The sequence below is a fragment of the Octodon degus genome, unplaced genomic scaffold, assembly GCF_000260255.1.
Source record: "Octodon degus isolate 3935 unplaced genomic scaffold, OctDeg1.0 scaffold00055, whole genome shotgun sequence".
Lineage (NCBI taxonomy): Eukaryota > Metazoa > Chordata > Mammalia > Rodentia > Octodontidae > Octodon > Octodon degus.
In genome coordinates this window covers 6,016,061-6,029,210 of record NW_004524631.1, presented here as the reverse complement: position 1 = coordinate 6,029,210, position 13,150 = coordinate 6,016,061, and the positions used below count along the sequence as shown (strand labels likewise).

General features: G+C 42.0%; 1 protein-coding gene across 1 annotated transcript in view; it reads right to left on the bottom strand.

Moving 5' to 3' along the window:
- Positions 1–7,610: 7,610 nt before the first annotated feature.
- The window catches only part of Slc7a14 (solute carrier family 7 member 14), a 56,531-nt gene continuing 50,991 nt past the window's right edge, over positions 7,611–13,150 (bottom strand). Inside the window, exon 7 of the mRNA XM_004633458.2 lies at positions 7,611–8,120. Coding sequence (XP_004633515.1) covers positions 7,798–8,120 — 323 coding nt within the window. The 3' untranslated portion in view covers positions 7,611–7,797. The remainder of the gene's footprint in view (positions 8,121–13,150) is intronic.

Below are 13,150 nucleotides of genomic sequence, written 5' to 3'. Positions count from 1 at the left end.
TCATTTGTTCTTAAAATAAATGGAACCAACAAATTCAATACCCCACACTCAATGTAAAAATTAAAGTTCTGTGCTAAATATAAAAAGGTGCCAGGGACCGAGAGGGACTGGGGCTTGCACAGAAGGGGCACCAAAGATGAGGTAATTAAAGAGGTTGTGTGGGGAGCAGAGGCCAACAAAGGCTAGCCCTGAACACTTGTTAGAAAAAGCTGGCCAGAGGGAGATGAAACCACTTCCAGTTCTCCTGAGAGTCCACTGAGGGAGAATGTCTACACTCTTCTCTCAGAAGCAAAGTAAAAAGGTTGAATGGCACTGGCTTTTTCAAATTTAAATTTTATTAGTTGATTAGCTGTAATTTTTAAAATATTTTTATTCTGAAAATGGATTTTCCACAGTAATGAAATTAGTTTCAAAATGAACTCATTTACCTGTCTTGTACAAAGGACAATTGAAACACTTAAGGCAAAATTCACTTATTCATCTCCATTTTAAAACAGAGAAAAGTAACAGACTTCAGATATGGGTAAGTTAACATAATATGGGAAACTCCTTTATCTTTTCTTTCTTTTCAATAGTCTCTTGTGTAAAAGCTTTACATTACTGTGGATATTTTATAGTAAGACAGTTTTGTTTCTGACTTTATTTATAAACTCATTTTTAAATTTAAAGGCACACAATAAAGCTTTATGCATTTATTAAAATATACACATTTTGGTAAATTTAATATTTTTCCTTAATACTTTGATAAATCAATATATTGTCAACACCACAGTCATTTGAAAATAAAATACACTCCATAATACATCTGCATATTATTTCTTTCTTCATAATACATTACAATACCCATTGTACAGTGCACCAATGGGAATTAAAAACCACAAAGCGAACAAACTTCAACAAATACAGCAATTTTATACAAAAAAAAAAAAAAAAATAGCAGAGAACACCACCAGAAATTACCATCTGCAAAATGCAAGTTGTACTTCTCAAAGACCAAAACAAAAGTGAAACAAGTTAGTAGAAGTTACGAGCTGTTATTTATAACTTTGGATATGAATTTAACAGTAACATTTTTTTTCCACAGTGAGAAAAACTAGAATGTTGAGTCCTGTTGTCAGATGGTATGACTACATGGGGTGAGGACAATCGCTGCTCCCCTAAGTCATTCAGCCCCTCCACTCAGCCTGACAGTTGAGGTATTTATGCACCATATAACATCAACAATGTCGCTGCTTTGGAAGGTAGGGGTTCATGAATTCCAAGGTCAATGCTCAGCTTTGGGACTGCAAGTGAGACAGGCGTACCAGTAGCTGCCGCGGTCAATCAGTAGGCCTGCAAGGAGAGTTTCCTCATCCCAGCATCAGAGTAAACACTTCCAAGTTTGCACACTTCCAGAAATTCACATGAACCACAATTTCCTTCAGCCATTGTCATCAATGTCAATGTCAGTGTCAGGAAAGCCTAACAGAGCAAATGAACTAACCAACCAACAAAAAGTGCAAAAGGAGTCCCCAACATAAAAACACCAGGCTGCCCTTGTTTTCTAGTTCTAATATGAAGCTGTTTAAATCTTCCCTGGTGTATACCAACATGCACTAAATGTTCTCAAAGAGTAAGGAGTCAGAGCTACCTGCTGTGAGAAAAATTTGGGCCCCAGCCAACTCTGTGAAAGTCCTGTGTGCGTTGTATAGTTTCATGCATGTGGTATGTAGTTTCATGATGCTAACACTATTTTAGTCCATACTGAAGAATACATGTTCACTTTTGATGGGCCTCAAAACTTGCCCTGATGCCTTCTGGGCTGTAAGTCCTTCCAAAAAAAACCTGAAGACATTCTATATCTTGTGGGGAAGTGGTTTTGGCAAAAGGCAACAGCATGGGTATTTCAGAATGATGTACACATTACTAAGAAGAACAAGACGAGCAAGAAGAAAACAGCAGTTTTGAAAGGAAGCTGTTTTTGAGGAGGGGGAAAAGCCAACTCAACAGCTTCTCCTTTAAAGCCTTAGAAAAAAGTGAAGAGGGACTCAGGACCAACAACTATGTCCTTGAAAGAGGCTTTGTGTCACCCATCACATTCCAGCTGAGGAATGCAAAGCCAGCTCCTGGGGGAGCAGCATCTGCCCCGCCCCCCCTCTCGGGGGCCTGAGTGCTGCGTCTGCACTAGAGGTTGCTTAAGTACAACTCCTGGCTCTTTCATGACCAGGCCACGACTGGTTACTTACTGGGGCCTTGCTCTTAAGGTCTCCAAAAGACAAATCCTCATTGCTAGAGAAGTATGTCTGAGCAGGGGAAGCTCAGGTTCCATGAAAACCGTGACTTTCCCTCAAGCCTTGCTGTGGACATCATGCCACGTGACCCCAGAAGTGAGGTGTGGGGTGTATTTGCTTTTCTTTTCTCCTTTCCCCTTCTTTGTAGGAAAGTAAGGGTCTCTCTGGACTAGTCAGTAACCTGAGGCTTAAATCCATTCACCAGGTGAGTGGATCTACCCTTGAGCTTCAGATATATTTCCACACGTCTGACTTCAGCATACGTGAAACATTTCTAATCTGAGACACAAAATTAGGCACTCCTGTGGCTAACAGAGAGACTTCTCAATGACATCTCAGTCTTTTGGTAAAACCTGCTGGTAGAGGGGATGGTAATTTCTTCTAGCCTTCTAGATGATTCTCAAACTGATATAGGTCCTATTTACGAATGTAGAGAAGAGGAAGCCCCTTGTAAATAAACCTGCTCTACTTTGTCCACTCTTCTCAGCAGAACAGAGGAAAGATGTTTCTTTGAGTTTTGCTCCCTAATAATTAGTGTATTTGTATCCGGACTGATCCATACATTCTGGAGGCTAGATTGTTAAATTCAACAACTGCCTTTCGTCCTCACACTCCCTCCCTTTATTTAAATTTTAAACCATTCCTCATCATGACTATAATACAGATACTTGATTCAGAGGAGAACTGGGTTTTTCACCTAGTTCTGACTTTCACTTTCTTTCAGTAGTTCAAAGTGGTCTAGTACTGCAGTTGAATAAAACTGGGAACTGAGGTCTTATTGTTTAGAGAGCTACAAAAAATTGTTAGCTTGATTGTTGAAACTTCTTACTAAATTTTTAAAAGTGGCCATAAATAACTATGTGTTGTGTGTCCATATAGTAAAAGACTATTTTTCCTTGTTTAGTGATGAGATCAGATATAAGATTCAAAAAAGGATCCTATACTGCTTTTAACTATGGGTATCTTTTAACTTGGAGCATGTGCATGAGTTGCTAGTGCCTTGCATGGGCAGTGAAGCCACCAGCCCAGCTTTTCACAAGTCCAGCCTTCTATGAGTCACACTTTCATCCTGTCCCTAGTCTCTCTGCACCCAAGAAGAGCCAGCTGGCTCAATGGTCAACTAACCCACCAACCCAGCATTGGTTATTGTTCTGTGTATGTATCAGGTATAAATTAGCCCCTTGCTTTCCCTCGAAGGAATCACAGTACAGACTAGTCCGGGAGTAGCTGTCAGCCACAGCCTGCACCATACTCATCTGTGTTTGGTATACCTTTCTCCATTTCCATCTAGTAAAGGTCTGTTCACTCCAGAGACTCATGCAAAAGAATAGAAGAACTCTGCTCTTTTTAAGCTTTCCAGAGGAAAGGGATCTTTTCCATACTTGTGCCTCTATCACACACAGTCACTACTCTCATCTCACTTCCACTATTGTGCATTGTTTATATATCCTATTTCCCTTTATTTCTTAAGAGCTAGATTTCTTTATTTTTATTTTCATTTATGTATTTATTTTTATTTTCATTCTCAGCTTAATGCAGCTCAGACTTGTGGTGACATCCTGTTTTCAGCCTCCCCAGTGCTGGGATTACAGGCGTGTACCACCACACCTAGACTCAATGGCTCAGCAAGCCCTGAAGGTGGGGCCGGTGCCATATGTGGGACCAGGAATTGAACCCTGGTCCCTGCACTTGTCAAAGCAGGTGCTTAGTCCGCTGAGCTATCTTGCCAGCCCAAGAGCTGGATTTCTATTTTACTTGTTGTATAAATATATGCCATAGCACATAGTAGGCACTCTAAATAATTGGTGAATACTTTATTTTCCTCCAATTCATTCATTCATTCATTCATCCACCCAACCATCAGATATTTCTCAAATTACCCACTCTACACCAGGCACATGCAGTTAGTAAAATATAGATGTGAGGCTTATCCATGTATTTCAATGGTCTGTGCTATTTAATGTTCTGCTTTTATGGGAAAGACTTGGTTTGTATTATGCAGCCCTATTTTTTGTTATTATTGCCAATTTTATTATTTTAAGGTGTTCCTCATTGGAAAATTTAGCAAAGCATATTAGAGTTCTGCATTTGTGCATTAAACAGACTTCTAGCTTTGCCTTTTTCTGGTTTTCTATTTTTATTGAAATTTTCACTTAATTATTGTTTTGAATCATATATATCTTAATGGCTACCTTGGATCTTTTTATTTATTTTTTATTTTTTTAAAAAAATTTTTTTTACATTTATTTATTTAGTGTGTGTGTGTGTGTGTGTGTGTGTGTGTGTGGCCAGCTCAGCCCACCAGAGGGCGGGGCTGGCTGGCATGTGGTGCTGGGGGATTGAACCGCGGTCCCTGTGCTTTGTCAAGCTTGTTCCAAGCAGGTGCTTTAGACCACTGAGCCATCTCACCAGCCCAGATCTTTTTAAATAGATGCAGAGAATCAATAAATTAGTAGAATAAAATTTTAAAAACTCAATTGTCTCTAAACAACCAATTTCACACACTGAAATCTCAAGAACAGTTCATGCCCTAGAGAAGAATTCAGTAAAATGTAGACCTTTCTTGGGCTGCTCTAAGGGGGATAAATTTCTAATACACAGGGATACCTCAGTTTGTGAACTTAATTCTTTCCAGGATTGTGGTTGCAAACCAAATTGGATGAGAATTGAATCAAATTAAGTGGGTAGGGTCAATGTTGACCTGATGGGGAAATTGATGTAGTACTGATCCAATTCAGCTTGTGACCAGAACCGTGGAAAGAACTAAGTTTGTAAACTGAGGAACAACTGTAGTAGGGCCTTTCTAACAGATTTGTGATTGATGATATTTGAAAACTGCATTGTGAAATCTGGAACTATTTTGTACAAACTGGGAAATATGAGGGAAAATATGACAATGGATCATGAAAAACTTTGCCTAAAATATTGATTTTTTAAAAAAACCTAAGAATGCTAGGGAGAGGACCTATCACCTTTAAAAAAATAAAGAGAAAAGCTTAAAATATGTAAAGACACTATTTGAGAAAAATGGTTTCTGAATAGTGTGGTCCGTAAGCTCTTCGCCAAAACACCACTGGTGAGCGCTAAAGCAAGTGTCCTTTCTTCCTATGCTGTAGAAATACATAACCTGCCATCAGACCATGCTGCTTTAAGACCTAAAGGCCTTAGATCTTTAAGATCTTTAAGCCTTTAAGGCCTCACACTCATATGTAAAAGCAAATTCTTTTGTGTGTTAACTTTTTGTTATTTTACATTTATGTTTTTCTTTTAACATATTTAATGAATGTAACTCACTCCATCTATATAGATGGTGTGTCAAGCTTACCAGACTGCATTTGGTCTGATTTCTTGAGTCATAAAACCATCTTAAAACCTTGTTTTCACAAAGATTCCTGATAATCAGTGTAGAGTTAATCCTCAAGGATGCATGTCACAGACCAGGCCCTGTATCTTTAGGGTTCCACTAGGGAAGAGAAAACCCAGCATCATCAAGGATGACATGAAAGTGACAAAATGTACTCAGGAAGCCAGAGTTCTAAACAATTAGTGCAGATGGATAGGAAATACCTTAAAAATGGTAGTTATTTGAATGTAATAGTAGACATTGGTTGTGGGCATGCTATGCAATTTATTTAAGAATGTATTTTTTAAAATCTACTTCTAATTGGTTTTTACATGTTAAGAGCCCAGAAAATCAGGCATGAGGACTGGTCAAGTTTGATTGTTGTGTCTGTGTTTATCAGCATCTCCTCCCTGAACAGTGACCTGGAAGGGCAGACACTAGGTTTCTTCTTATCCCCTTTACTTAGCACTGGGCCTATTCTCAATTAGTGTTAATTGAACAACAACAACAACAACAACAAAATGAACCTTACTTCTTTTGCCAAGGCATGAGCCTCAAGTTTTAAGAAAGAATAGATGTAAATGTCACTTGATGTGTTTTGAACACTTTTTGGCAGAGTGATAAATTGAGGAGAGAGAAGGGAAGGGAAAGAAATTCACTGTTTTCCCCCCTTCCAGAAAGTTCTTTCAATGATCTCAGCTTGATTACAATCATGTCTTCACACACATGCATACACAGCTCAGGGCAGCCAGGGGGAATCCTTGAAATCCAACAGTAGAATTTATATCCTGTGTTGTTTGCTGTTTATCCTGTTTCAGAGCAAATTCTTTTAAGAATCCTTCTTATGGCCCCAATTTAGACCTTATCAGGTAGTTATTTCTCAGGGCTACAGTGAAACTGCTTTGGGAAATAGCAGAGAAAAATACTTTAAAAGGTAATCTACCCCAGAGGCGTAAGCTTCAAAAGTGAAATGTGATCTCATGGAATGTAATTACTTAAGTAGCGGTGTTCCAACTTTTTTTTTGTTTTGTTTTTTTGTTTTTTTGTTTTCAAGGTAGGATCCACCAATCAAGTCAATGAAAAAAAAAACAACCTTGCAGAATTTATAATTTTAGAAATATGAAGTAGAATTTGCAATGCGATCTCAGTGGCTGGGTCACTTCTTGCCAAGACTTTTATCTGATTATAAAAACAAATGCTCACTTCTTCAAGGCATATTAGTGCCATGAGATCACGCTCCACTTCTGCCCTCCATTGTCCTATCAGCAGGAGCTCAAGAGCATGGTCTAAGGGAAGGTATGACAGATGGTTAATTTCTGCCAGTGCCTTTCTGGCCTTCATGGCAAGAGATGGTTATTTAATTTTTTTATGGGTATTTTAGTAGAGCTTTTTTTTTTTTTTTTTTTTGGTGGTACCAGGGGTCAAACTCAGGATCTTGCGCTTGCCAGGCAGGCACTTTGGAGTAAAGCTTTGAGAGTGCTTCTTATCATATTGTTAGGTCCGAATCTGAAACTTTTGGGGAAATGGTCTGAGAGTCCTTTGTTTTGCTGGATCCTAAAACGCTATTTGGGAAGTGGGAGAACATGAATGAAAAAAGGAAGCACGTGTGTGTCTGCTCTTTGATGTCTTTGCAGTGAGCGGTGAGCGAGTCTGCTCACTGAGGAAGGGCTGACACCCACCTGCTCACGCTGACTTGGGGAGGAGGGCTCAGCCTGACGGCTGAGAACACAGCTCTGCCTTTATACTCTCGGGGGTGTGTGTGTGTGTGTGTGTGTGTGTGTGTGTGTGTGTGTGTGTACCTGCTCTGTGGCGTCTCCGAAGGACCTGCAGCCTCTCTGGGGCTTGAGAAGCTTGCCCCTTGCTTCGTGGGGTGTCAGTAAGTAGCAAGAGAATTCAACCAGAAAAGCAAAGGCCTGGGAAACATTTGCTGCCTTCAGCTCTGCTGGTTGTACCTTAGATGGAATTTGGTGTAGCCTCTTGGTTATTCTTTTTCAGACAGAGACCAGCTAGGAACCCTGGGCCAAATCCTTCTTTAGAACCATTCCGATGAGCAAAAATAGCAAGTGAAAGGCTATGATGGGGATGGACTTTGGGGTAATAAGAGTGAAAAAAGCCTTCACCTTTGAGCCCACAAGTGAAGTTGCTGAAAACCAATCGCCATTGCTACCCTCTGTATGTTTATCCTTACTCTGGAGAATAATCTAACTCATCATTTGCAATCAGGGCCTCTGAGTTCTGTTTGTGTTTGCTTTTGCTCTTCGCTTTGCTACTTGTCCGGCTGTTTGCCTTCGCATCTGACATCTGTTGGTAATAGAAGCCTTTGTCTTCAGCAGGCCCGCCCCAGTTCTCCTGGCTCTCGCCCTCGGTGGCGTAGGAGAAGCCCTCCTCCACCGAGAAGGGGTCGTCCACGTCGTAGCGCTGGTACGTGCTCTGGTGTAAGGCCTCTTCCCGGGCGCTGATTTCCAGGGTGCTGTTCCAGATGCCATACCCAAAGTAAATGAGCACACCTGTGGGGGGAAGGCACAGGTGAACGAACACTGCTTTGGGATCTAGGGGACTTTGCGGAAATCATCTTTGATGGCAAAGCCAGAGCTACAAGCAACCTGTATTGCTTGGTCTACACGTTGGTTTGAAAAGACTTGAATTAGATGGCATTTGAAAACTGGAGAGATCTATTGTGGAATAGTAAAAAAAATGTTCTAATGGGAAAGGGAACTAGGGATGGGGCAGGGGAAAGGACGAAAAAGTAAAGAAAAAATGATGAGAAAAGAAGGAAAAAATGGAAACAAAACTTTTATAAATAAGGAGGTGAAGGGGGCTTGAGGGGAGAGTAGAGGAAGGGGGAAAAGAATCAAGCTGTGTCATGTACAGGTAAAATTTCTCTAAGATGAATGTGAACATTACGTATATCTAAAATGTACCAGTAAAGGTAATTAATTTAGAAAAAGGAAACTGCAAAAGCCAAAAGCCAAAAGCCAAAAAAAAAAAGAGATTTGCATTAAGCAACCTGTATTTACAGCTTCCCCTAAAGTTGAAGAGCCTGATAACCTTGCACCCCCCATTCCTGTGTGGCAATTTCTCAATAGATGTGAGAATTTGCTGTCTTGTTAGGACACAGGCCCTGGGGGGTCATGAGAGTCTCCACCTTCCCTCCTGACACCTAATTCATTACTCTTCCTTAGCTGCCAGCCAAGAATTTGCATTTTCTGCCTTGGGTTAAATACTTATGGACCAGAAACACTATATTCCCACTTTCTCAAAACATTTTAAAGAAATTTTTTTTTTTTTTTGGTATTGGGGGTTGAACTCAAGACCTTGTGTTTGCCAAGCAGGCACTTAAGCCACTGAGCTATCTCCCCAGCCCCTTCTAATAATATTGTATTAAATGAATGAGTGAGAACTGTTGATGAGCCTGAAATTCCCAGGACAAATTCTTTATTTTGGTACTGGATGGAACTTGGGGCCTCTCTCTTGCCAGGCAGATGCTACACCTCTGCTGAGCTACATCCCTGGCCCTCCAGGGCAAATTCTTTCTGTTGATGTCATTCCATCTAAGGGAAGTACATCCTCCTAGCAACAGGTAGCATTTACAGGGGTTACTGTCTTATTTCCATAATTTTTTGGAATAACATACAAAAATCATTTAGTCCCTCATTCTCCACCTTGAAAACCCCATGAAATTCAGGGCCTGGAAAGCAGAGAACCAGAGACTTGGTGGCCATGGGGTACAATGAATAAGAGTGCAGGCTCTGGGCTCTGGTGCCACCTGTAGCGGCATGACTCTGGAGCTACTGGCCTCTCAGTTTTTGCAGCCCTGTAACGCTGAGCTGCTTAAGGGTGAAATGAAGTAACTGGTGATTCTCGAGCTCAGCTCTCACGCCCAGGCCTCATCCACTGTTGGAAACTCTGATTGAACCTTCTTTTGTGCAACCCGAGTGCAGGTGTGTTTTTAGAGCTTCAGAGGTTATGCAGCCAAAACTGAAAATGCCTGGGATAAACTAAGCCTGCTGTTTACTCTGCTCTGCCCACTTGCATGCCATGCCCTGGATGCCGGGGTCCTCTCAGTTGGGGAACCTCCTTGAGGCCCTTGACAACCTTTGCTGAGTGGCACCGGCTCCTCTGACTTCGGTGCCTTGTGACATCTGCTTGACTGTTGGCTCAGAACCACACATCAAGCCAGCTTTCAACTCTGGTGCTTGAGAAATCTTGTTCTATTTGATTCTGAAGTGTGTCTTTTTAAACTTGGATTTCTCCTTCTTTGTCTTAAATGACTTTCTCCCAACCCCGCCCTGACCCCCCAGTGAAATCAACTTTCCAGGAGCCAAAATAAGCAGAGATTTATAGTCCTAATTGGTAATAAATCCTAGAGTTAATCATTAGCAGATGTAGCTGTTACTGCTTAAATAGCGACTTCATTTTTTGGAACATGAGTCTTTATGCTTTCTCATCCGGGGGTGGGGGTGGCCCTGGGGGATAGTTATTATCCTTGCATAGAGAACAGCCTCACATTAAGACCTCTTCTAAAAGGGCCAGTGTGCTGGCTCTTGGAGAAAGTCTGTGTGAAGCATGTCTGGGACCTGGGAATGAATTTCAAGTGACCAAGTGGGGCCGGTAGGAATACACTTCCTTTTTATTTTATTTTATTTTATTTTATTTTATTTTAGGGAAGGATCTACAGGGTGTTCAGGGTCTCACTACTAGGTCAGACTCAGTGATCTGCCTGGTTTTACAGCCTCCCAAGAGCTGGGATTACAGGTACGTGCCACCACGCCCAGTCTCAATTGCTGTCTCAGCATGCCCTGGGAGCAGCGCTGGATTGAACCCTCGGCCTGTGCACCTGCTTGCAGGTGCTTTAATCTGCTAAGCTATTTGGCTGGCCCTTGAAAACGCTTCCTTTTACCAAATTTTCCTCTGTCTTTCTTCTGGACATCCAGGCTAGTGTCAAATCTTGCTTGGTCTTCGGCTTAGAAGTCGTCTTTCTTTCTTTCTTTCTTTCTTTCCTTTTCTTTTCTTTTCTTTTCTTTCTTTCTTTCTTTCTTTCTTTCTTTCTTTCTTTCATGTATTTAGTACAGGGTCTACAGCGTCTATAGCAACTCACTATGTAGATTGGACTGGTAGTGGTTCTTCTCTTTTCAGCCTCCCAAGAGCTGGGATTACAGGTGTGCACCACCACGCCCGGTCTCAATCACAGTCTCAGTGTTCCCTTGGGGCGGGGCCCGGCATGGCAAGCTGGGAATCTAACCCCAGCCCCTAGGGCTCTGCCTAAACAGGCATTTTAGTCTGCTGAGCCCTTCATTTCTTTCCCCCTAGCTTCCCTCCTCTGCTACTACACAGGTCACTCCATAGCCCAGTGACTGGTTTGACCTCTATTCTACAGACCTCTTGTTTCCACTCAGTATTTGGGTATCAGGCAGATCACACAGGAATTCTCTAGAAACATGGTGTGTTTGACTATAGACTTGAGGAGGGAAAGCTTGAACGATCGATCACTTATGTGTCCAGTGCTTTCATTTTACAGAAGAAGAAACCAAGGCGGTAACACTAAAGCAGCTTGCCTGGGTCAGAGAGGGCAGAACTGGCCTTGCATGTGGATAGAGCCCCTCACATATCTCATCCTTCCATTTCCTTTCCTCAGTGGGTTTGTAGACATGCTTAGTGCAGTAAATAGTCAGTGAGACTATAGGTTTACAGTTCTTCTTTGAGAATGGCCAGGCCTGGAAGGAGCATGCGTATGCACATATGCATGTATGTATGTGCATGTGTGTATGCACTATACTTTGTAGAAGGTGACCTGTGAAGACGATGATGAAGGCAACATAAATATTTATGGGTCTTTTAATGTTTGCACAGTCCCCTCACACTGTCTTCAAATATGCATTTCAAAGAGGGTGCCGCTGTGTGCAGGCAGTTGACCCTGGCAAGGCCACTCTGGTTTGCTGTCTGCTTTTGTCCTTTCTGCTGGTCCTTGAGTCAATTCAGGAAAAGTGATATGAAGCAGAAGAGAAGGATGGGAGAAAAGGAGAAGTGGAGAGGGACAAAGCAACAGAGGGGAACAAATGAAGGGAAAGAGGGAGGGAGGGGGGAGGAGAGAAACACGCAGGACCATCTGTCTCACATAAACAAGGGCTTTGTGTGAGGGTGGACAGTGCTGCTAAAAGCCTCCTGTGTGGCAGCAGGGTGTTTTGTTTCAGCTCTTTTTCAGCTGGCATGGAGAACTATGAGCGAGTGAGGCAGTTTCTTCAAATGCAGAGGGGCTTCTTGGAGTCCTGAGTCAGCTGAGCTGAGCTTCACACCACACCTCTGCAAGCCCTGGGTAAGGACAAGAGGAGCAATGCCACACCTTTCTTCCCAGGGGCTTGCAGGGCTATAGAGATGCCCTTATGCTCAGACTCCATCTGGCCTGTTTGGGAAGGGGTGTGTGTGTGTGTGTGTGTGTGTGTGTGTGTGTGTCTGCTGATTAGGTGCAACTCAGGCAGAAAACAGAGCAGAAAAAATGAAGGACTGTCCACAGCAACCTTGTGAGTGGTTAGACTGTGTGAACTCTGCAGGCCTGTCACCCCCAACCCAGGAAGCTTCCAGCTCTCACACTTTTTTATGCATCTACCAGGGGAGGCAATGTACAATTACAGATTGAAGTCTTTCAAACATACTCAAAGTTGAGTTGAATATAGTGATCATCCTGTCACCCACCCCGACTCCCTTCTCCCTTTCTCCTTAGATTGTTTTTGAAACAAATCTCTATCACAGGTTTCATCTGTAAATGTTTCAGTTTGTATCTCTAAAATAAACTCCTTCAGAAGTGTAACTTAGGATCACTCTCACATCTAAAAATTCATGAACATTTTGGATATCAGCAGTATTGAAATTTCCCTAAATTTTTATAAGTATACGGGAAACACTTTCCACCTTACCAGGCTACACACTTACTCCAGTGATGCCGTCGTTACTTGAAATCATTTTGGACATTATTGTTTAAAACTGCTACTGGGACTGGAACCATATTTTTTATAAACCCTTACGGAGGGCAAGGTCTTAACCCTTGGAGGGTAGATTTTATGATTGATGTAGGCCAAAGTGATGCCAACCTTCAAGAATAAAGTCATTAATTAATAAATAGATTAATTGTTCTGTTTGAATATTTAATCCATCCTTTTTTTTTTTTTTGCATTTTAGGGACCGATCTACAGAGTGTTCAGGGTATCACTACTAGATTGGGCTCATAGTGATCCTTCTTCCAAGAGCTGTGATTACAGGCTTGCGCCACCACGCCCAGTCCCAATTGCCGTCTCAGCACTCCCTAGGGGAGGGGCCGGCATGGCAGGCCTGGGGATCAAATCCCTGGCCCCTGAGCCTGCTTGCAGGTGCTTTAACCTGCTGACCCTTCCATCCTTTTCTTAAAAGGCTGAATTGCTCTATATAGCTTCTATCTGTAATAGATTATTCAAAGGCAGGTGTGATGGTAAAAATCAGAAGGGAGCAGCTTTTGCGTTGCTCTAGGGTCCTGGAGGCTTCCCTGATGGGTCAGAATTGTTCCCTT